Below are 26,098 nucleotides of genomic sequence, written 5' to 3'. Positions count from 1 at the left end.
ACCCAGTTGTCCTAGTTCTTCTCTTATAAACCATTCATATATGTAGACATGTATCCCATATAAAACCTCTAAGCAGGTCATTTAGATTCCTTGTTATAAGCGGACAGGTTTATAACTCTGAACAAACAAGTTGAGATCAAATGTAATCCTAGGAGTTACATACAGACATCTCTCCAAACAATTTGGGTTAGAAACATATTTTAGCAATAAGTAATAACTTGGAAAATACAAGCAGTGTTGACTGTGAAAAAATATTTTTTTAACATCTGTTATTTATCCAATTATAATCCTGGTATGTTGGATTGTGTATACACATGGCAATGTACAAAGAAAAAAATTGGAATGTGTGCTGTAATGCTAGAGAGTGGAGATAAATGGAGAGGGTAAAAAGTTCTACAACTGAAAAAAAAATTACAAATAAAATCCAATACAGTCTTTGTTTTTTTTTTCAGCTGTTGGATGAGTGTGGAAACACATTTGCTATACATCGTTCATGGTCCAATCATGGCGGCGTTATTGGTAAGATTATTGTTTTATTTCACATAAAGGATAATAAATGTATGATTTTTGAGCAAAATGAACACATTTAGGCAATTTAGCATACTAGATACTATATTTTTGGCTATCCACTGGCCTTTTAGACTATGAAACTTTTTCCTTTATAGCTGTGTTTTCTGTGCATTTTTGGATTGATTCAGGAAAGATCCCCAAGGCTGGAGAGGATACACTTTCATCAGTGAACCTGGGTGATCCAGCAAACCTGTAATGGATCTGGTCCAGGATGGAAAACATTTGCTAACAAATAGCAAATGACTTTGAAGAAATACATTTCCATATTTGGTGAATCACGCAAGTTCACTGTTAAAAGTGTATCCTCTCGGGCCTTGGAGAGCTAAATCAGGCCCACATGGCCAAATGTTTGGGGCATCTTACTATCTCAAATATAAGAGCTTGTTGGGCATTCCATCAAAAAATCATGGGCATTAGTATGGAGTTCTCACCTCCTCCACTTTATTACTTCAACAGCCTCTTCTCTCATGGGAAGGCTTTCCAAGGTTTGAAGGTGTCTGTGGGAATTTATCCCTATCAGTCAAAATACAACTTGTGAGCTCTACTACTATTGTGTAATGACCAGGTGTGCAATCAGCATCCCAAATTGTTTAGTAGGATTGGTGTCAGAGCTCTGCATAGGCAGCTTTGATTCCTCCACATCAAGCTCATGTCTTTATGGAGATGGCTTTCTAGGTGCACAGTAGTGCCGGATCAGAGAAGAGTCTTCTGCAAACTGTTACTGGAAGGTAAAGGGCCACAGTTATGGTGTTTTTACATACTATTAGCCATATGGCAAATGTGCTAGTCACGTGTCTACATACGTTTGCTCTTTGTATCATCCAAAGACTGTTTGCTAAAAGTTTGTCAATATATTATTTTTGGGATCTTGTGTAGCCATGACTTTTCACAACTTTGAGAAAGTCTCTGACCTAAAGGGACACGATCATGAAGGAAACATGGAGTCGGCCATTGGTGAATTCACCATGAGAACGCTAGTTCCCTGGCTAGATGCTTTGGCTTTAATGATTCCTGAGTTACTAACCTTACTAAACAAATATAGATATATGGAAATATGTGATGCCAAGGGGTTCCCTTGGCACCTCTTCTATAGAGTGGGGTGTCCCTACTTACAGCGTGATGCAATTGTAATTAGATCAGTACCGCTTTCCCCACCAGTACATTAGGAATATTGGGCACTGTGTTAATGACAACTTAAGAGCAGACCTATGGGGCCCCGAATTTATAGTAAGTCCTTAGTCATTGGAGGTAAACGACTCTGCCATTCATTATTCATAAAACACAAAGAAAGTGTTGGGAAGAAAAGGTTACTGAAGAATAGGGAAAGATCTCAATTTGAGTATTGATGTCAGAGCTTCCTTTTAACATCTGGAGGACATTTTTAATAAATAAATGTAGCTTGTAGTTGTGATTTAGGAAATATACTGCCAGGCAATTTGACATAAAGTAGACTTTCTTCCTCTACCTGCCTGGCTGCCTCTGGTTTCAATACATACAAGTCACTGAGCTACAACGGAAATTTAGATTGGAAAGTCACAGTGAAGTCAAAAGCTCTGATTTTGATTTCTGCATAACTTCATCCATTGGATTATCATGACATTCGGACACAAACTTTTATCAAATAAAGCCTGTAGGTTTCACGAGGTGTATCAGAAAGTATTGCAGCATTGTAAAGGAAATTCTTGTGTGTGCGGGAAGCCAGTTTCCTTGGTGTTGTCCATTTTGGTGATTTCTGGCCATGTTCATTTACACCAACAACAAACAATAAAATATCTCATAAATTTCCCAAGCTATAGGAAATATTTGTACTTGCTACGAACTCCAAGTGAAAGACATTAAACAGAATTATGAACATGAGTTATTGGATGTCTGCAGCACATCAGAGCAATTTTGTCATTGGACTTCAAAGGTTCCTCTTTACGAACTGATGGAAATGCCTTTCAAAAGTTGGGGAAGCAGCCAAGAGGTGATGTGTGGTGCCAATATGCTGATTATTAGCAGACATTCTAAGAATCATTTCTTGTTTCTGGAGAATGAGTCTCCAGGAGAGCAGAAGTTTTAGCTGAAGCATGGAGAAATAAATCTTACATCATTTTTATGTATGAAAAAGCAAAATATGGAATACTTGCAAAACGCTTCTGAGTTATATCAGTCATCAATATACTGTATAGGTAATATTTCGAAAAATAAAGACCATTCTGTATGTGAATCTCTTGGGAATATTTCATTTCACTGCTTGTCAGAACAGGAAATGATGGGTATTTTCTCTGGCATAAAGACCAAAAAATCTGAAAATGAATCTTTATAAATATGTAACCCTATCAGGAGCTTTCACTCTTATTCTTTGTCAGCTTGTGTAGATCCCTTCTTGATGTTTCTCATTAATGTGATACCATGCAGATGTCAAGAAAATGGTAAATTGTTATTACATACCTATCACATTTTTCATTTATGAATCCCCATGGCATCAAAATAAAGGATTAACCTTACGATACAGATAACCCACCATTACAGATTGGACCCCACTTTAATACATATTTGAGTCTACCAACAGCACTAGGTTGGATCTATGTGATATTGTAGGCATTTATGAATAATTTTCACTTTCCTGACATCTACATGGCTTCAGTATTGGGAAGCATCTAGCCATGATTTAAAAAAGGATCAGTGCAAGCCAGGGCCGGTTTTGGGGTAATTGCCCATAGTCCCATCTTTTTTAAAGCCCCAATTGACGGAATGCCTGGGAGCTGGAGCTCTGTGCATTTTTGAGACCCCCAACTTTAAATTTGCCCCATTTCGTCTAAAACCAAACTGGATGCAAACTTCCTAATGCCACTTTTAAATGAAGAGTAGAAGAGTGCAGTCTCTCAATAGAATTAAACATTTATACAGATTTATTTAGTAGACAAGGCTAGCCTATTATTGTGATCACATACAGATGTCAGTAAACACATAATTGGAGTGGGAAAGTAGCACAACTGCTGACAATGTTTGCATTAATGTATGTTCCCTCCTAATCCCAGTGTCAGCTGCAACCCCCTAAAATTTGTATGGGTTTCACAGGAACAGGAAATAAAGTAAATTCTCTACAATTAGGTCAAAGATAGGTATAAAACATACCAAAAATTGTAACAGTTCCACATTAAAAATGTAATATAATACTGTATGAGGGCTATATTGCTATCCTGTTCTGCTTTGCTGCTGGTCAAAGGAGTAAAAAATTAAGAATTTGGTCATGTGATCCCTACTGAAAGCAAAGACCAGCCAGTCCAAGTTCTAATCTCCGAATTTAGCAGAGATCACATGACCAAGGGCCTACACCAGCACTACAGAGAACTGGAAGCAGCATTTTTTCCTGGTATGGTAAGCCTTTCAAGGATTCTTTTACTCCTAATTCACTAATCAGGGCTCTTGCTTTAGCATTAAAACAATATTTAGGTACACATCTACTTTAAATTGCATTTCCTGTTTTGCTAAAAGTTGTTAATAATTTCCATGATATTATGAAAGTAACATTTTTTTCTTGGCTCATTATTAAAATTACATTTGCCCCCTGCAGCTATCCGTGCTTTTCTTCTAGAAAAGTTTAAATGGCCATTGGTTGCCTAGGAGCAGCACAGACGTTGAGTCATGGAGTCCGGATTTCCTAGGATGTAATCTAAAAATACATTTTGTAGAAATTCTTGCAATCAACATAGCTAATATTAATTTTGGGATAAGTACTTAGCTACATAGTTGGACTGAAAATGACACGCACCCTTGGAAACCTCAATTGGTCCAGAGGAAGGCGATAAACCCTGGTGAAGCATACTCCAATTTGCTCCAATAGGGGTCAAAATCTGTCCTAACCCCCTAAGGCAAACCAATACTCCCTGGACCAACAATTTACAGTGTTATTACTTATAAATATTTATAGCCAGTTATATTTTGTGCAGTTAGAAACACATCCAGCCTTTCTTTGAAGCAAAATATTGAGCCAGCTAGAACAAGCTGGAGAAATCTATTCAGCAGCTCTTGCTGTAAAAAAAAAGCTTTTCTATATACGGAGGTTAAACCTCTTTCCCTCCAGGCACAAAAGTGCTCCTTGTCATTTGTAAAGACTGTAAAGTGAACAACTTGGCTCCAAGTTTATATATTGCTAGTAATTGTAAAGTTTTCATTGCTTTTTATGACCTTGAGATTTTACTTTATTGCCTTATTCTGGGACAGCGGGACAAAATTCAGACGGGGATTCTGATCAGTCCCCACCCTGTCCAAAATATTGCAGAATGAACTGGTAATTATAATGTATGGATATATTTGAAAATACTATTTATTGATTGATATCATCCTTTTTTCTTCTTTTCAGGTTAATTTGTTTTTCCTCCTGAACATTGTATTAGTGCTTGTGACGAAGTTACGAGACACCCATCGAGCGGAGTCCAACATGTATATGAAAGCAGTACGAGCCACATTAATTCTGGTGCCGTTGTTAGGAATCCAGTTTGTTATATTTCCATGGCGGCCGGAGAACCGTCTGGCGGGGGAAATTTATGACTATATTATGCACATATTGATGCATTATCAGGTATACAACACTTTTCTTTTTTGTGTTTTCTTTAAATTACAGTATTACAGTATAAAGCAAGGGAGGGGTAAGGGGACATTTTAGGCAAGAAGTATGTACTTATAATTATTTTTAATATAGAAATGTATTCCTCCTGAAGTGGACCACATCCACGAAATGCGTTGTTTTATGCATATGTGGTCTGCATGACTCTTTTTGTAACAGTTTGTTCTATTAAAGTTCTATTTTATGAAAAAAAATAAAAAATGGTTACAATGTATTTGTGCATGTATCGACACAAGAATCAAAAATTTGCTTATACCGGTATGTAAATACTTGCCTAAAAAGTCCCCTTACCCCTTCCTTGCTTTATAAAATGTTGTTTTTTGGGATTTGGCATGTATCTATCATCTAGCTACTTGTGGGTACTTTGTTGCTAGTCTTTTATTGTTCTTTAAATTACAGATTACAGTTTATGCATTAAAATGGTTAATGTACTTTAAAACACAAAAAGTTTTTTTTTAAATGAACCTTTCATTAAAACGGAAGTTCTGCTTCTTTGGAAGCCCCTGCCTTTCCCGTATAAAACCTGAGTGTGGCCCAGGTCCAGAGCCAGTGCTAACCAGGAGCCAGTGCCCCAATCTAACTCCGCACTCTTCACCTATAGTAAGCCCCTGCATAGCCTAGGCTAGTTACACCATCCCAGTACACGAATGTCCCCAAGATTCAGTGTGCAAAGAGTGGCATCTGAGGAAGACATAGAAGACCAGGAGCCCACAAAAAGGGAACGCAACGGAGGTCAGACTGTCCAGGTTCAGTTACGAGGTGATCCACAGGTATGCAGTACAGGTATGCAGAGAGTCCAGCAGATCCAAGTCCAGAAACAGAGCAAAGGGCCAATAACAGGGATCAGTCCATCAAACAATGTACCCAACTGTTAAGTACCAGCAAAGGTCAGTCCAGGGAGCAAACAATCTCAGGAAGGCAAACAGGTAATCAAACAAAACATCACACCATCAACAGATTTGACAAGATTAAGGACAGAGAGCTAATTGCTTGATATCCTTTGCTGCTGCAAGCAACACCATCGGAGGGAGTAAACAGGGTCACCGCAATCTAGCGCGGGATCGACTGCCAGATATGCAACTCCTAATACAAGGGCTATGGTAGAAGTGATGTCATTGCTTCTGATTATAAAGCATAAAGCCCTGTATAGGGCTGACAAAAATTCTCCAAACATTCTAAATGCCAAAATTTCAAGAGAAAGGGGGGCTACAAAAGTTGTGGTGTTTCCATTTGGGGTCCCAAGGCATTAGGGGTGCTGATTAGCTTTGTTAAAAGCTGTAGAGACTTACTTGTATTGGGCCAGTCAGTATTTAAGGCAGTAAGTGCTGTACTTCTGGGTTGTGTAACCAAAAAACATTATTAAATTATATGTTCCTGCCAGCTCTATGTTGTCAATTCCAAGGTTAATTGAGTTCTGTTTACTTTAAAGTCTTCGTCAATATCAGCTCCCTAGTGCATCAAGTCTACAGAAGACAGAGCATTGGGAGACCTGCTTGACACGGTGAAATAGTGTATTTATAGATATGTTTAAAACTTCTACCCATCCTTCCATGCCGGTGACACTCTACTTATCTAGAAGACCTCAGAAGATTGATAATGAAATTTAGCAAAAAATATAATTTCAGCAAAACCATTAGAAAACAAAGGTTATAAGATCAAGAAGACAGCTAATGTCAGAGCTGACGGTGAAAACTCATAAGTAGGAAAGCTTCTGCCTCCTTGGATCAGTTATTGCCAACAAAGTGTCCAATAGTCAAGAAATGTAACCTTTGGAAGAACAAGGATGAGCAATCTAGAAATGATCTTTTAAGATATGTTTTACCATTACCATGAGCACTTGCTGTCTTTGGTGAACTTCAAAACTGGAACTCGGCATCCAGCTTTCCATCTGGTCTTTGGCAGGTTGACGTTGCACTTTACGTCACAGTTGCCTTGTCATTTACAAGATGTCATCCATCCGCCATGTAATTATTTTCTTATCTCCACAAACATGCATAGATCTTCTCAAACTAAGTTGTATGCAATATGGCCAAAAAAGATCGTATTTTCTCTTCTTCGATATTACTTCCAACAGATGTGACTTTACTTCTTTAACTTTGCAACATAGTTTCGTTTGTGACCATGTCCATCCTGCAGATCCTCAAAATACTGGGTGATGCAGCAAACCTGGAATGGATTTTGTCAAAGTCATTTGCTATTTGCTAGCAAATGTTTTAAATCCTAGACCAGATCCATTCCAGGTCTGCTAGATCACCCATCTTCTCTGCTGAAAGTGTATCCTCTCCAGCCATGGAGAGCTTTAATAAATCAGGCCCAGTAAGAGAGAGCTTTTACGTGCCATACTTCGCAAATAACATAGAGGAAGTTTCTTTCCCATCATCTTGGTGTTTTCCAGAAACTTTGTTTGATCTTGGCAACTCCAGCATTGACATGAACATCATTCTTCAGCAATTCGTCATTCAGTCTTTCAGGTTTTTGGAAGTTTTTTTTTGTTTTATTATTTCATTTTCAAGCATCAGTGTAAGTTCTTTAGGCCTGATTTATTTAGGCTCTCCAAGGCTGGAGAGAAAACACTTTCATCAGTGAAGCTTTGTGATCCAGAAAACCTGGAATGGATCTGGCCCAGGATTGAAAACATTTATTAACAAATAGCAAATGGCTTTTAGGAAATCCATTCCAGGTTTGCTGGATTACCCAGCTTCACTGATGAAAATGTATCCTCTCCAGCCTTGGGGAGCTTTAATAAATCAGGCCCTTTGTGTCCTTTGTTGGTTACAGCCATGTTCCTTGTCTTTTGAATGTTTATTTGGATAAAAACATATTTGCAGTGAAGGTCTTTATCATATCTTGCAGTCAAAAATATTTTGTTTCCATCTCTTTTTTTTTACTGTGATCTTGGATTCATATGCTGGAATTTCAACATCTTTACAATTGTTTTGGAAAGCTTTGTATTGGAATTGATCAGCAATGGAGTCAGAACACGACCGTAGCACACACCTATTCCTACTGCTACTTTATGTTCACATTCGCCATCCATATTTGGAAACTCTTGCTGTTTGCTATACTTAGTGGCTATAGCACATACATCTTTTTAACTTACCCCTTTTCAAAAGCATTTCTATAGGGATGTCACATTTGACCTTATCAAAAGTCCTGACAAAGTAATTGATGAATGACTTATATTAGGTATATAATCATGCTGATGCTGATCCATTGGTGCCATAATATGGCTTGAGGCTTTTTTGCAGTTGGAATTATGAACTTATGAGGTTGTAGAAGTTAAGGATGCTTTTGATACAGCCTTCATTGCATGCGATATTTTGGTTATTGTCCCATGCTCTTTATGTTTGGTAGTTTTACTGTTTTACTTTCCTTAGAATCACTACAAAAATAGTCTGTAATCATTTATTCTTTTACTTTTTTTTTCTTTCTATTTCACATTCATATACTATATGCTTTATCAGTGTCTATCCAATCAGTTATTTCTATTACCTGTATAGGAATCTTCAGGGTTTCACATTGCTTAAACTTTTTCTTTTATTGAGAATAAATATCAGATTTGTACCCCTGCATCATACCGAACATGTTGTTTCCAAGATCTGCAATCATTTCAATGACAGGGTAACATTATTATCATTTTTGAACATGTTTTCCACTAGTTTGATATCAATCAGAAAGTCCACAACTTTTCTTTGTAGTCTGTTTTTGATTTTATCTTTTCCTTTGTACTGTAAGGTCTTCTTTTCTTTTTGCCTTGGGGATGGTCTGGGTAGCCTGAAGATTGTCTTTATTTCTCTGAACTAGGCTTTACATCCTGACTTTATTTTAGCCATCTTGCATTATATACTTGATGGAATGTTCCCAAGTTCTGCTACTAGAAGCCTGCAGCTGGGACTTTAGACGTTTGTTATCTTTGGAAGCACTACAATTCCTGGTGTCGGATGCCAAGGGGAAACTTGATGTGAGTCTTTGGGTCATGTAGGTAGGCGTTTGGATTGGCTGCTATATGTGAATACTGTTACAGGATAGGTGGTTCCATGCTCCTCCATACTCAGCCCTGAGTGGTCAAAGTGACAATGGAGTTGATTTGCAGTAGGAGTTTGGGCTGTTTGCATAGCAAAGGTAATTATCTCTCTGCAAGAGTGAATGAGATAAAGCGTCTTAATCTAAACATTTTTTCTTCTCTGTGCATGTAATTGGGTGTTTTTTTGCAAATTGAAGTTAGACCTCATTTTGTAAGCCATGTGAGCTATACTTTGCAGAGTAATATGTCTTGTTGCCCATATGAAGAGCATAATCACTTATAGTAAATGTGCCACTTGAAGTCCTGTTTCTTACATTTAGGACTTTAAAATAGAAGATTTCAGTAGCTGTAGGAGAGGAAAGTAAACCATAAAACATGGCTTGAATTGAAGCACACCCACAACAACTAATAAGAATTCTGCTGTTATGTTACAGCTGTACAAAGACTAATGCATGACTGATTTATATACAAACATTTTCGTTTTCTCTTATAAAATCAAGTTTTCCATTAAAAAACACATCATTCAGCTGTGTTTCTGTACTTGGCTGATACAAAATAAAATAAAGCATCGCTTTTAATTCTCAATTTCCCCAAAGTAGAATAATACATTTCCATTTAACTCTAAGCGGAATAATAAACATGGCGGAATGGCTCTCATTTGGAAAAATTGAATTATCCAAGAGACAGAAATAACATAGCACAAGAGGAGGATGCCTCACTGTACTCGCTGTTCTTGCACTTTTAAATGCTCAATTACCGCAATTTGTAAAAAGAAAAAAATAAATTACTTTAAGCTGGACCAATTTATGACTTGAGTTATGAAGATGGGGACATCAGAAAAGAAGGAGAGACAAGATCCTAAACTGTATATTGATTTCTGGCTTAAGGGGACCCTGTTGCAGAATAAGTTTGGAAAAGAAGAAGAAGAATACTCATCAATCTGTTGGCTTTGTTCATCACCATTGGTTTCCACTGTCCAATATTTCCATATGTGTCAGGGTGTCCACCAAGCACTGTCGTTGTTTTTTGGGTTTTTCAAGTATTAATGCAGCAATAGAGAAACAAAACACTTTATAGATTTTGGTTTCTAAACCTGTGCACTCCTTATGGGCTAGAACAATTTTTTACATTTCAGCTATAGGCATATTCATAACCTTGAAACCCAGAAGAGTGAAAGCAGAAAAAGGCCAAATTGTCCATCTAGTGTGATATTTTTCATCATAGTATAGATCTGTTCTTGTCCTAAGCACATCAAAATTCATTTACGTTACACTGACTCACTATTTCTGCTATTTTTTTCCAAGCATTAAGTAAAATAGTACTAGTAATCATCAATGTATTTCAAGAGTTTACAATATGATCAAACATGCTTTTGTGCTAAGATACAGGGGTGGATATAGAGAGGTGCAAAGTGTAAAGCCTCATGAGGGCCCCACGCCTTTTTCAGCCAACAGGGCCACAACAGCCAGGACCAAAACAGCAGCATTAATTCAACAGGGAGGGTGTCAGACCTTGGCAACTCCAGCTTTGACGTGAACATCATTCTTCTGCAATTCATTATTCAGCCTATTAGGTTATTAGAAGTTGGTTACTTGTTCTTTTATTTCATTTTCAAGCATCTGTGTAACCTATTCGTGTCCTTTGTTGGTTACAGCCATGTTCCTGGTCTTTTAAATTTTTTTTGGATAAATACGTATTTTTAAAAAATTAATTTGATTACATCTCTTTTTTTGGATCTATGATGATCTTGGATTCATATGCTGGAATTCCAACATCTTTACAATTGTTTTAAAAAGCTTTGTATGGGAATTGAACCGCAATGGAGTCAGAACAGGGAAGGTGCTCTTACACAGAAACACTGACAGCGCGACCAGGCAATGGGACCAGGCACTAGAACCCTTGTTTCTGTGGTTTACTGTTACTTTATTACACTTGAGCCCGCAACAAGTAGGACATCTGGATCTGTAGGATGTATTGCCAGTTCTTTCAATTCATCCTACCTGTCCAGGTGTCCTACTTGTGGTTGTGCTTTTGTGTCAGATTGTGGGTGGAGGCAGTGGGAGAGCAGGGAGTGGGCCAAATCAGTTCTGAATGGGGCCCCACTGTAGGCTATGTCCACCACTGCTAAGATATTTGAGCAAAATGCATGGACAAGTTATTTCCGGAAAGGGTACTGTTGGTCGTTTCCCAGTGTGCAAAGCCAATTCTATCAAAAAAAAAAAAAAGGGGTGTGATGTGCTTGGTGTAGTGGAACTTTAATGGTCTGCACATAGCCCTGACCTTAAAATCCTAATTTGTACACCATTGGTTTATGGAATTCTGACTCAGGTCACAGGGTTAGGTCTTTAGTATTTGATCCCACAAGGAGCTCTTTTGGTTGAATGTCCACAAATTCCCACAAGCATACTTTAAAAACTTTGCAAAAAATGCTCCCAGGAGAGTGAAGAATATTTTAGCCACCGAGGGGACGAGAGGTGAACTCCATACCAATGTTTTTGTCATAGTATATCTGACACACTCAAGTAGATATCACAGCCAGGTGCCCACAAACATTTGGCCATATAGTTTAGTTTTATCAGTGTTTTAAAACAATTACTACAACTTTGCAATGACCCCAAATGAAAAAACATCCCAACATGCCAAAGATGATAACCAATGTAGCACCTGAGTTTTGTGTTTTATTTCTGTGTATGTAAGGTGAAAACAAAATGTAAAAGATAGCAAAAAAAGAAATAAATATTAAGACATAAAGGGGGAAAACAGGTTAATTATTGTAAGTAAAGTTTAATAAAGCACCCATATGCAAGGTCTGCCTATTCACTAACATCCCATTCCATATCATTATAAGACATTTCAATAAATATCATTGCTTAGGATACAATTACTTGTTACAATTAAAAACATATTAATGTTTTATTAGTTTTTTAACACATCCTGTTTTTATTTTTTTTAAGGGATTACTTGTTGCCACCATCTTCTGTTTCTTTAACGGAGAGGTAAGATTTATTCTCAGCTTTTTTTGTATTGGGTCTGCAGTGCAGAATGTAATTTATAAAAATATATACTTAAAAAAAAAAAAGAGTACCAGTTACAATTGGGCCTATGGAAAATTGGTAGATTTAGGTCCTGATTTATTAAAGTTCTCCAGAAAACCTGGAATGGATTTCCTAAAAGTCATTTGCTGTTTGTTAGCAAATGTTTTCAATCCTGGATAGGATCCATTCCAGGTTTGCTGGATCACCCAGCCTCACTGATGAAAGTGCATTCTTTCCAGCCTTGGAGAACTTTATTAAATCAGGGTCTTAGTCTCAAATTTTTTTTTTGCAGCCATAGGAAAGATGATATATATATAATTATATATAGTTAGCCTCCAATGTATCTTTATATGCTGCATAACAGACCTATAGCTGATAACAGCTTCTCATCTACTGGGTTCTGTTATGTTATTCCGGGGGATGGTAGGTGTTATCGCCATGAGGCCATGCTGGTGGCAAAGAAACTTCAAGTGACTCTTGATTTCTAGAATAATGTTTGGAGAAAGATTTAATAAGGGGGCAAATATCAATTACTTCTGGTAAAGTGAGCACATTGATCATCATTTATTGTCCAACTCCAGACATATTTTATGGTTTTGTGATTGTGAGATGTGATTGATAGAAAGGATGATCAGGTTTTTATTTTTGTCTCTTCCCTCTACGGTTGGGATTTTACCATAAAAGTGCCCAAAAAAATAATAGGAAATCCAAAAGTTGTAATGGTCACCAAAACAGGAATAGTGGGAATATGTCCCAGTGGGGACTCTTGCTCCATGGACAACAGTCAAAGAGAGCATTCCCCTACATTAGAGAGATCTCTTCTTTTTCCCTACTTAGATTACTGGCCTGAATAATATTGGTCTACTTCAAAAGTTTGCCATCAGACAGGTCTCTCTTGCAATAAAAATTTTTGCCTGCCTGATAGCTTCCCAGCTGTCAAAATTGGCTGAGCTGCACATGTTCGGCATTGGTTGCCAGAGATACCCAACAATCCCAAATTCCCTTCCGGATGCAGGGAATGAATAAACACCTGTTTAAAAGTTCCATCATCCTGGCCCAGCCAATCAGGATAGCAGGAGATCAGAATGTGGAAGAGAAGAAGGGAGAAGATGGCAGCACCTGTGACGGAATGGAGACAGGTGATTATTCCTAGGGTTTAGTTCCGCTTTAAATCTAATTTTAACTGGCTCACACCTTGTGTTCTCTTCTTCCAAATTGATACCATTTATTATTATTATAAATTCCTGTGACATTGTTTAACTAATGTGCTCATAATAACATAAGAAAACATTTTAATGACATATGTAACAGATCAAAATGTAGCAAACCAAAGGAATTGATTGTTAGTATGTGCCTACACGTTAATGCAAATATTTCACAATTCCCTTCCTTCTATTCGTGAAGATCTCATATCTCAATGCAGCATAAATATTTCTATTAGAACAATTTTTCATTTGCATTATTTTTTAGACCTCCTACAGTGCAGCGGCATGCTTCAGGAGTTGTCAGTGAAATTTAAGCTAATCTTTGGCTTTCAGTATCATTGAATGGAGCGATTTGATAATATTATAAAACAACCTTTTATGACTTGTGACATTTCAGGGCAATTGAAGATTTCTGCTTAAAGCCTAAATGCACTCAAAATATTTTTTTTAATTTAAGAGAATATGACCCTCTACAAGGTTATTTGAAAACTGTATTCCTTATGGAAATATCTTACCTTGTTTGCCGTCCTGATGAATGCACAGAAATGAAGAAATGCCCATCATGGGAACAGAGATATAAAACATAATACTCACTATTCCTTACCATACTGTCAAACATTCCCCCAATCCTTGTGCTGTCTTACTGAGCATGTAGGAGGAAAAATGTCCCCAATGTTATAGAAACAGCAACATGAAACCCATAAGAGGTTCTGATCCTTCTCCACCCCAACTAGAGTTGTGCTTTATCCCTTTTTACAGTCACGGATCTCTCCTAAACATCATGGCAGTCAAGGTAATAAAACTAGCTGACAGCTGCAATAGCATTCATAAACTTGTTCTATAATTGATCAGCAGGCTCTGGGCTTCCATGCAGAAGTGATCTGGTTGGCTTTAAAGCTGCCCAATCACTTCTACACCCTTCCAGGCAAACAAAGCCCAGTTACCACTTTTTAAATGGTTACATTGTTAGGATTTCTCTTCGGTTTTGGAAAAAAAAGACTTTGGAGAACAGGAAATTCATATATTGTATATTTATATTTTTATAGATTTTAGCCACATATAGTTTTGTATATATTTTGTTTTAGTATATATTATTTGCTATAGTGGTCTATAAAAAAGGAACTTGTGCCCACACTATGGACGCTGCATTTTCTTACCAAGCAGTAAAGCAATCCCTCTATGATCTCTACAACTGCTTATAATATGTTAAAGCTATCCTCAAAGATCCAGAAGCTTTCCCAGATTCTGATGCAATGTAAAATAACAGAGAAAAAGCTAAGACTTTGGTTCCTTTTTGATAAAATGTGAAATTGAATTTTTCCACAGTACCTAAAACCACAGAAAAAAGTTACATTTTTATGTTCTTTTAGTGATTGATCAGAATATATAAACAATTTACTGTACTGTACTGTGAATTATTAAAGCTTTCCTAGGCTGGAGAAGATACACTTTCAGTGAATCTGGATGCCCCAGCAAACCTGGTATGGATCTGGTGCAGTATTGAAAACATTTGCTAACAAATAGCAAATCCATTCCAGGTTTGCTGGATCACCGAGCTTCACTGATGAGAGTGTATCTTCTCCAGCCTTGGAGAGCTTTAATAAATCAGGCCTAACGTGACAGGTTTGAAACTTGGGCGTGTACCACACCATAACTTTCCATTATCTAGATTCCATCACAATTTTACTGGCAAAAGAGTTTGGCTTGTGATCCAGAGTGATGGGCTGACATTGAGTTGGTCTTGCAGTGAGGGGCACGGAAACACCAATAATTCTCTGACAGTTCCTCTAAGTGACAGTACAACTTTAACGGCACACCGTGGCAAATTGTTGTATAAAGAACTGATGGGGGTGCAAACTGTAATACAAACTGTAATATCATCCCAAACTGGAAAAACATTTTTTCCCTGTAAAAGAAAAAAAAAGTGAGTATGGAAAATATTACACTCTAATGAGACCTGCAGACCAAATTTAAAAAATTAGATAAAAAACAAAAGACGGCCTACCCAAATCGCATCTCTGCACAAGCTTGTTCAGATTGGTTTCATGAGCAAAGGTAAGTATGCGTCTCCCAGCAGCTGGCATCTTGCCAGCCACTCTGCCACCCCCTGGATTTTAAAAAAGCGGAGTATGACCACAGCATGGGGTAGCAAACCACTTACTGCTGCCCCCATTCATTCGATATGGACATCCGCGTCATGAAGCGTCGGGCACGTGTCCGGAGTGTGATCTGTCTGCCAGTTTAAACTAGCCAAAGTGTTGAAACAAACTTTTGTTGTACAGGGTGCCTTTTGCCATTACAGAACACACCAACATAGAACCGTGCATCAAAAAGAAATACAGACTGACTATTGGCAACCTATTTGGAAAAATCTATACTTGGCAAACACCAGATGCCTTCAACTGCACCATGCCCAATGACAGTGACGTCAGTGCTGCTTTCATAAAATACTGCTAGTTTAATAAATGGATGCCTGGCTATGGAGACTGGGCATATGAAAGTCTTTGTACACTAATTGCAAATCCAATCACAGTTCCCATTGGTTCTTCTGTTGGTATTTATAGAGTATTTTGTAATTTCTTTTTATTTTAATTCTAGTAAATAATGGCATTATTTTAGTTATCCTCCAGTGGCAGGGAACAATGTAGTAGCATATTCAGCTCTTAATTCATTTCTATTAAATTACATTGCTGTCAATGATTATAATTCATTAAAATGATTACAGCTCCCTCATGAATTGTGTTGCCTGTAACCTTAGCGTGATTTGCAGTAATTACGTTATTTCAACTTATTTGTATTTTCTGCACTTCACAATTGACAGGAGAATTTTGCCTAATTTTTTCATCATTATCATTGTAATAGGAAAACTGTTTAAAGGGAAACTTTTGTTTTAATTGAGAGGAATCCATAGTTAGGTCAAGCATAATTATTAAAAGAATTTGGGCAAATTTTATCATGGTTTCTACATGCTTTACCAAAATTTTAAAAAGGCTATTCCATCTCACATATATTCTTATAAAATGAAAATGAACCGGTGGGTTCTTCCTTTAAAGCCCAATTCTCATTTTTTTCAAAAAAGTGTCAAATTGGCCCCAGACTGTGTATAAAAACTTTTAGAATAATATGTTTAGGATACCTTGGAAACCTGAGGATACACTATTAATTAAATGGGTGTCATGGCCCAGCCCTCCAAAGGGGCCATTACCCAGGTATAATTCTTACATATTGGACCTGAGTTAATAAAGCTCTCCCAGACTGGAGAAGATAGACTACCATGGAAGAGCGTGGGTGATCAATAAACCTGAAATGGATCTGGCCCAGGATTGAATACATTTGCCATCTAATAGCAAATGATTTTAAGAAATCCATTCAATGTTTGCTGGATCACCCAGGTTCTTCCATGGTCTATTTTCTCCAGTCTTGGAGAACTTTAATAAATCAGGCCTAGAGCATAGGGTAACATTGACATCACATCAGCTCCACACCCTGGGTCAACAAAGGACCACCACAGGTCAGAGAGGAGACCAATAGATAGAAGGCCCAGGCCGACAGGTTCCCTTTAAGCATCAGGACATTTAGTTTATGAAGCTTAAACAAAGTGCACATCACATTTTATTTACATTGTCCTCCATCCTATTTACAAGACCCGGAGATAATTTATGTATTGCAGTCATTTCAGGAGTTGAACAAATAGAGGTCATTCAATTCCCTATATTGCAGCGGTATTTCCAGAAACAAATGAACACTTATAATGTGTCTGATAGCTAAACTACAGGGATGAGCCGAGTCCAGAAGGTGCATCAATTGTCATTCACTTGTATACATTATCATCATGCAAAGCAAATGTGTCTGCAATGTGATTAGCATAGATCGCAGTGCAGTCTGCTATGGGCTTTTATATTTGGACAATTACAGACTGTAATTAGAATTAAGAGGCAGCAGGTTTCTTATTAATTTATTCACCTTTACCAAAGAGAATACATGCGGTGTTCTGACATTTTTTAAAAGATGTGATGTATAATAATAAAGTAAACCACAAGGTATCAGAGATGCCCTCTTTCCCTGCATTAGGCACCCTCCTTACCCACCTTTTCTGCACATGATGATGCCACCATTGTAAAGCCACCAGCAATTTGATAGTAACAACAGCATTTGCTGTTTCCGGCATGCCCCTAGCCCACAAGGAACTATATCGTCTGCTAAGTCTGTAGGCATGGGTGACGGGTGCTAAGTCACATGCCTAAAGTGGAACTAAACTCATTGGTGGGTGGTGATCTTATGATATATTCAGTAAGAATGCTTGCCAATTGTGGCACAAACTTACCTTGTGCTGTCACCCTTGTGCCCAATCTTCACCGCCAACTCAACAGCAGAATCCCACACGTGCCATGAGGTTTAGAGCTGGGACAAAAAGCCACAGGAGCCAGGAAATTAGTACTACCTCCTGATGTTTTTTGTTTTTTTTTGGTTTAGGTACGCTTTAAAGCCAAAAGTACCATTGGCAAGGTTCAGTAGAGCAATGAGCTTCAGTAGTCATAAATAGAAAATGCTTTGCATGATGGGAGGAGTTTGGGCACTTACAAGTAGTTGTACCTGCCAGCTTCTCATTCCCGTTGTTTCATCATGATGGGCTGACTTAAAATGGAACTAAATGCGAAAATAAAAAATTGTGACTAGACAGGTCTTGTATGCCAGAGGTGGCAGGCATTGTCTCTTGCGCAATAAAACATTCAAACCTGCCTGATTAAAACTTTTTCTTCCTGTATTTCTGTCTATGTTAATTGTATGTTCAGTCCCAACAGCCCTGGGAGATGCCAGGATATGCCAGGACATGCCAGGTATCTGCCCCCCCCCCCCCCCCTCCCGGGGCTATTAAGACGAAGATCGGGCATGCACAGCTTTAAAGACAATAGCAAGAAGTTAGGAAAGTATGTTTATTGCAGAAGGTACATCACCTGTCCCTTTCTGCAGTACAGACTATAGTTCTGCTTTAGAAGTCAATAGGATGTGTGGGACATTTTTGGGGGGTGGAGAAGCACCAACACCACCCCTATGTGCCAAAGCTACCAGCCTATCTTTTGGTTTTCACAAAAAATACGTATCTGTGAATAATAGTGACATCATTATGAACAAATTGTTTTTATTGCATGCAGACATTGTTATCTATATACTGCAGTGTAAAACTGCAGTGGATTTCTTAAAAACAATTTGCTATTAGTTGGCAAATGTTTTCAATTCTTTACCAGAGAAGTTTCAGGTTTGCTGAATCACCCCGGTTCCCCCATGATAGTCTATTTTCTCCAGTCTTGGAGTGCTTTGATAAATCAGGTCCCCTGTCTTTGTATTCTGAAATTCTCTGGGGGTAATGGGAGATATTAGCACACCCACAGAATAGAAAAGAAGCTTGGAACATTAATAGGAAAAAAAATTCACCTGCACATTGCAGAATATAAAATACTTCCTCTTGCTATTTGCACAACAATCTATAAGCTGTCATCGCTGTCATTGAAAAGGTCATTCCTCTGAATTAGTGCTAATTGTATTTAATGGTAAGATACTCAAAACCACTTTTCTTTAAATAACACGTTTTAGTCAACTTCTAACTTTTCTAAAAAAAAAAAAAATTCAAATCAATAAAGAGCAGAAAGTCACCAAACTTTAAAAATCGATGATGGACCATTAAGATTGTTTGTAACATCATGTACAGTGCACGTAGTAATGAAAAAGCATTCAAGCTTCTTTTCAATCCATTTCACCTTGTCAGCCTTAAGCATTTAATCTTAAAATAGTCCACCGGCTGAATTATATTCAATCAAGTTACACAAGATTTGGTGGTGCTGCTCTGTGCTATGTGTGTAACATATACATTCAGCCTTTTATTACTCAGCAAACTGAATTTTGGCAAAATCGATTTTTACCAAAAGTAAAGCAGAGCAGAGCTTTAAAAAGAAATGTGAATGGGCAGGCTCTTTTTGTAGAATAGACATATTTATCTTTTGCATTAAACAAAAAAATTGGGTGCTATCTGCCTTTCATTGTGCACCGAGATGGGCAGCTCTGGGTTTTTCTCCGTGCCCTTGTGCTGTAACAAATAGACTCCCATGCACATGCACTGGAGTTACGCCATTGTTGGCTGACCAAAAATGGACAAAGATCAAGAACCCAAAAGAAGATCAGGTAAAGACGATGTCACAGAGAGGGGAAGTGAATTTAGTTCCACTGTAATGGATTTGCCTTTAAAAAAATATCATTAAAGCTTACCTAAAGTCAACATTTTACTTTACATAGAAGGGTAGACAACCCAGTGCCCCTTTAATGGGAGTGCAGAGCCTGATATATTGAGCATGCGCAGAAGGAACATTTTCCTCCTAGGAGAAAGAGATGCCGATTTCACGTGTGCGGTGTGAGATCGGCTTTCTTTTTTTTCTCACAACAGCTACGTCACCCGATCTCGCACCTGCGCAGTGCAAGATCGGGTGACGAAGAGGAAGACCAAAGAAGAAGACGGAAGTGAAGATCGAAGATGACAGCCCCTGGTGCTTCCCCTGAGCCAGGACAAGGAGTAATTCCAGGACAACGTGAGACCGGATCGAGGGAAGGACCAGCGCCATCAAGGGACCTGCCAGATTTAAGTGGGATTTTTTTGTTTTTAGTTTAGTTCCAATTTAAAGACAAAACTTTTATGCTTATTGAGATGACTAGAATATCTTTAGAGGATATTTTTTGGAATGCACTGTATTTAAAACTGCTTCATTTATTTATTTTTGTTATATTTGTGGGGTTTTACCTATATTTGCTATGTGTATTTGATCGTGGTATACTGTTACTTATATAAATGCTGTTTTCCCTGCTGTGTCTGTTTCTTTTACATGAAAAACAGTTAATATGGTGCTGATTATTTGGCACAAGAACAAGTTCAGGATAGTTTTGAAGAAGCTTCCATGAACCCTATCATTACTTGCAAAGTATTTGCTCCTTTTTGGTCTGTTAAATATACAGTGCTGCCACTCCCTGGGTATTTTATAGGGAGTGAATGTTGTTGCTGTTTTAGACAGGAATGGTGCCATTAGTAAGATAACCAGGTAAAAATTAGGGGAAAAAACTTAAAAAAATAATAGTAATAATTATAAACCAACCACTACATCTAAAGACATTTTTGATCTTGGGATTGGATAAACTTAAAAAGGTTATTGTGCCCTTTTCACTGACTAATACATTTTGACAAAATAGCATCATTTATTGCAAAATCTCTAATAACAAAATTTACCAATACAGTTACATTTGTTAACAACAAAACTTTGACAAAAATTTAGGAAAATGAACATGCACTAACAACTAATATGTTATGTCTTTTTTATCTCCCATTAAAAATGTTCATGTTCAAAAAATGTTTGAAATATATGTAATTATTACATGTATAATGTTAATAAGCTTTAAGGGTTTTCTAAGAATGAATTCTGGAGAATGCAGCAGAAGCTGTTTGCCTTTTGACTATTTCTTTGAATGAATCCCTATAGAACCTAGCTAAATAAAGAAAGGAGGGGGAGTAGGTACTTTTCTGTTTTTTGGACTTTATATGTGTAAATTACAGCCTAACTGTCGACCTCTGTAAACTTGAGAGCTGGTTTCATCCTCCATGTATTACACCCATTACAAAAACTGTAATGCTTCACCACCAATGTGAATCAGGTTTTCAAAAAATGTATAACAGTGTTAAAAGATGTCCTCAAACTCCCAAAACTCAAACCTGTTTTCACTTTGTTTTAGACTTCCTCACAGAAACCTATAAATAAACCCAGAAACGGGGTGAAATGAGTTAGGGCTTAGTCCTATTTTCTAACAATAGAAGTTATGGTTGGGGACAGAGTGAGTTCCTTGCCAACAAGTGCCCATGAAAAATCCTTGAAGACTAATTATAGGTTTAGGATTATGTTAATTTATTTGTTTAATTCAATAGGTATGTGTCTTTTTTAACCTTTGTGTTATGTACTAAGGTAGGGTTTCTCAGCCATGGTTCCGTGTATCCCTAGGGTTCCTTAAGAGGTTTCCTTAAGCAATGAGCAGTTTGTGACTCTCATGTCAGTTTACCTGATACCAATGATCCTATGACTATCTGTCTGGGTGGCAGCCTTCCCACCTGCCAGCAATGTAATCCCTGAAGACCTGAAAGTGTTTTAAGGGTTCCTCCATGTTAAAAAAGGACGAGAAAAAAACACATTTTATTTGTTGCAAATGTCTATTCAGATGTACTTAAAACAGTTTGTTATGGTCTTTTTTTCTTTTTCATCCTAGGTACAAGGAGCACTAAAGAGGCAGTGGATGCAATACAAAACTCAGTGGGGACAAAGACGTCGAGAACATTGTTCTATGCGCTCAACTTCCTATACTGCAACGTCTATAACAGAAGTTCCCATTTATTTGTACCCTCATGATTCCAACAGTGAACAATTAAACGGGAAATACGGAGATGACTCTGAAATCACTGCACTTAACTCTAGGGATACATACGCCTGAACTGAAAAGACAAAAAAAGACGCTCCTTCAAATCCTTGAGACCTGATCCTCAATGGAATAAAAGCCTTTACACAAGAATCAATAAGGTGACTTCTTTCTGGGGTCGACTTCACCGAGCACTCTAGGGAGCTTGGCTCTAAAGGAGTTCAGCGGATGATGGACCAGATTGATCTGGCATTCCGAGTGAATCCAGAGAAAAAAAATAAAATTGTCAAACTCAAAATGAAGTTTCAAAGAGACAATGAACTGTAGTAGCTAGTTCTTCTGGACAGGGAAATGGTGTAACTCATTGTGCCGCTAACAGCAAACTTTTATTGCTTTGAAAAGACTTTTGACTTAGGTTATATCATATCCTACTCAAAGACACAATGCCGTCAGTTATGTTTATTGCCACTTTAGATGATATCACATACGCATACCATTGTTTTAAAATTAGAGAGCACAATTGTGGAATAGTAGGCAGTGTGGCTAGGCTGTGCCAATGTTACATTTAAAGTTATTTCCATCTAACACAGAGGGACGAGCAAAAAAATGTTTGTACCAATGTCTAATATCAGTGTACCCCTTTGACCCTACAGCCCTTTGGCATATCCAGTGTGCAAAGTAGGCAATATTACAATTTAGCTTGGGTAACAATGCACAATGCTAGATCTATATTGAATATGTGCGTACACCACTGGAGTCTTATGAATCTTCATATATCTAAAGGACGGTTTCATTTTATCAAGAGAAACCACCATCCCAGCCCCCTAATCTAAACTAGTAACCTCTCACATTGTTGCTTACTTACCTCCCTATGATGGTTGTGCCTTCTGGTGTTTAGGTCTTTCTTCCAGCGCTGGCCATACTTTAATGGGGCTTTATGCCAATCTTCCCTTGTGTTAGAGTACCGTCCCATATGAGTCTATGGGAAAGTATTGTGCAAAAGCAGCCAATGCTAAAGAAGATTTGAACCCTGATGATGTAAGAGAGGAAAGTAAGCACCTGGGTGGGAGTGTTGGGGGACTGGTATATGGGACCGGAGTTAGAATTTACTTTTTACTTTCTAGTTATACTTTCCTGGTTGACAATATTGGCGTTTGAGCAATGTAGAGCAATGAGTTTGAGACCTCTACCTTTGCAGAGACAACAGAATTATGTAGGCACCTCCTCTGTCATGCTCAGGTTATCAGCTTCTATGCTGGTCTTAGAATATTGTTTTTGCAAGAGGAGCAGAATAAATTTGTTGTACTGTGGGGGTGGAAGGGTAATCCGATGTGTCTTCTTGCAAGGTAATATTTTAAGAATATAAGGGATCATCTGCAAACTTAGAAGATGTTGAACAAGGTTGCAGTAGTCTGAACCCCAATGTTGTACATTCATACTTGTAATTTTGCAACCTAATGGGTTGGGCCAGCCTTCAGAACGAAGTTGTTTGAGCAAAAGCTGTCAGTCTCACATTGAAGACAATCTTTGTTACAATGATTTCATACAATATATAATTACTGTACAAGCCAATTTGTAATATAATACTTTTACTTTTGCACAGCAGCCACCTAGAATGTTCTAAAACCGTCAAAAAAAAATTGAGCATCACATCCCTGCTATATGACAACCTGGAGGGGTTCCATACTCTTCTCTTCTATAGAATGCCTGCGGGAATCTAATTTCCTATTTGTAATTGGCTCACTGCTGTTCTCAAAAGTCTTCACTGAGCTACAAGTCAAATTTCAGACATGACCTGCAATAGAAGTATCAATGTTTTTTTCTGATTTGTCTCAAGGACTCATCCACTTGTAAAGGATGCAGACAAAAGGGATATAGAGATGGTAGCTTTTCTCATTACAACACTGAAACTGCTCAAGCAGAATAAAGCCTGACCTCTCATTTGGAAATTAGTTTGCAATGAAAAAATAGCAATTTCTTCGGTTGAGAGCCAGATATTCACCTGTATTAGGTTTCCTATTATTCCTGCAATGTGTACAGTTTTGATGAGTGGCCCCATAACTTTTTAAACAAAGACTGAATTCCTTGTTCTTTAGACTTCACAGGATGACAATATGACCAGTAAAAATGTAGAAAACCATGACTCAGGTTTGGTGGTTAGTTTGCTGGTTTGGTGGTCAGTTGGAGGAAAAATCGAACATACTTCAATGGGAAGAGCAATTACACCCTGGTGTAGGTCCCAGTGGTAGGAGTAGCCCAACACTTATATGTTATTGGGAGGAAAATGGCCCAATTATTAATGTCAATGGGTAGAATTATCTCGTTGGAGACAGATGGAGGTATTAGGTCTCATCATTGGTATCAGTGAGGCAATAACATCCCATTCTGTCAAATAAAGCAATAGTTTCCAAGTATCACAGTTTGCAGACTACTGGTTTAGATAAAGGGAAAAATTTCTTAACAACATACTGGGCGAATAATTTTCAAAATATTTAGGCCTTTATTGGCCTTCATTATCTGGAATTTTTACTACAACTCTTATCCCCTCCAAAAATCAGGTCTCCAGTTCTAACAAAGCTGTGTGATGGAGTTGGTAAATCTTACAACTGAATGGATAGAACTGTAAACTCTCTGACAGCCACAATATATATATTATCTCTGTTATTTGGTTATTTTCCAGAAGCTCAGCTTGAACTAGTAAATACCCTAAACACCATAAAATGGCTTTTGTAGCTGATGTACATTTACAAAAGCTCCTTAAGCAATCTGATTGAAATCGTTAAAGGGAACAATTTTGGCATGTTATCATATCACATATTTTTTTTTTACATACAACCAATGTATAAGGTTCATATAAGTTGGCTTTTACTATTCTGTGATTAAAGAGCACCTGTAAGTTAGCAGTGAACGCATACCCCAGCTTCCCAAGATAAGAATGAAGGACACTTTTTAGCAGAAAGTTAGGACACACAACCCCATGGACATGTCCTATATTGAACTATTATATAAAATATTTTTGTTAAAGCCCTCAAGCACTTTTTCCACTACTTTTTCTTTATGCAGTTTTTACAAATCTACAAATGCAATCATTTAGAACAGGGGTCCTGATCTCCAAATCTCAAGGGTCGGGATTTGCACACAATTTTGTATTTTTTATTGTTTTTTTTGACCAACAGCAGTAAATGACCAACAGAATTGGTTACAGAGAGTGAAAAATGCCCTCCATTTAGGAAAACATTTGGCCTATATGTAGCCTGTGATGGCTGGAATTCAGAACTCTTGACCTGGGACATGGGTGGCAGGTTTAGCGTAGCATAACACTTTTGGTAGTAACAGTATACAGTGAATTTTATAACGAAACTTGTACTTCAAAACAAAAAAATACCAAAACTCTTATAATTTCAAGTCTGGTAAAAGAATCATTTACCTTAATATCAGTAGACAAGGCAGAGCATATACCGCATGAAAGGCTGGGTGTAGAGTACACGTAAATTGTGTACATTACCTGTGCGAACATTCTTGGGTGAACTGGGAGGATAAAATCCTGTAATAGAAATTCTTGTGTGCCATTCCATGGGAAAAGGGAACACAGTTTTAAAAATTAGGTAATTATGTACAGAAAATAGCAGTCTAAAATGATGGGGTCATCAGGGATTACGGGAATCTGAAAGCAGTCACTTGGAGCCGTTACTCATTCTATTTAAGCATCTAGAACGGGATTTCTCAACCAGAGTTCTGTTGAACCCTAGGGTTCCTCCAGAAGTTCCTAGAAGTTCTTTAAACTATGAGCAGTTTGTGAAACTTTTAGGTCAGTTTAGTTGACATCAATGATTTTGTTGGCTGTCTGCAAGGGTTACATTCTTCTCATTAACCGCAACACTAAAGTAATGTGAGCTGTGAACATAATAATTATAGCACGTCAGAAGACCCAAAAGTTATTTCAAGGTTTCCCCTATGATAGAAAGATCGGCAGATCTAGAACATTTTATCCAATCCAATTTTATCCTTACCATCACAGCTATTTGACCCTGTTGGGCATCCCATTTCAAAATTATGGGCATTAGTAGGAAATTGATCACCCCTGTGACACTGTAATATTTTTCAAAATTTAGGAAATGATTTTTGGAATATTTTGGAGGCCGTCAGAATTTTTGTCTATTCAGAATATATGAGGTCAGGATCAATAGTTGAATGAGAAAACCTGGTTCACATG

General features: G+C 37.7%; 1 protein-coding gene across 1 annotated transcript in view; it reads left to right on the top strand.

Moving 5' to 3' along the window:
• Window positions 1–24,299, top strand: part of CALCR (calcitonin receptor) — a 157,876-nt gene extending 133,577 nt beyond the window's left edge. The window contains exons 10-13 of the mRNA XM_072412873.1: window positions 453–519; window positions 4,919–5,137; window positions 12,161–12,202; window positions 21,739–24,299. Of these exons, the coding sequence (XP_072268974.1) occupies window positions 453–519; window positions 4,919–5,137; window positions 12,161–12,202; window positions 21,739–21,960 (550 nt within the window). The 3' untranslated portion in view covers window positions 21,961–24,299. The remainder of the gene's footprint in view (window positions 1–452; window positions 520–4,918; window positions 5,138–12,160; window positions 12,203–21,738) is intronic.
• Window positions 24,300–26,098: the final 1,799 nt, after the last annotated feature.

Source organism: Pyxicephalus adspersus, chromosome 5 (genome assembly GCF_032062135.1).
Source record: "Pyxicephalus adspersus chromosome 5, UCB_Pads_2.0, whole genome shotgun sequence".
NCBI classification, from domain to species: domain Eukaryota; kingdom Metazoa; phylum Chordata; class Amphibia; order Anura; family Pyxicephalidae; genus Pyxicephalus; species Pyxicephalus adspersus.
This window is presented reverse-complemented; position numbering and strand designations above follow the sequence as displayed.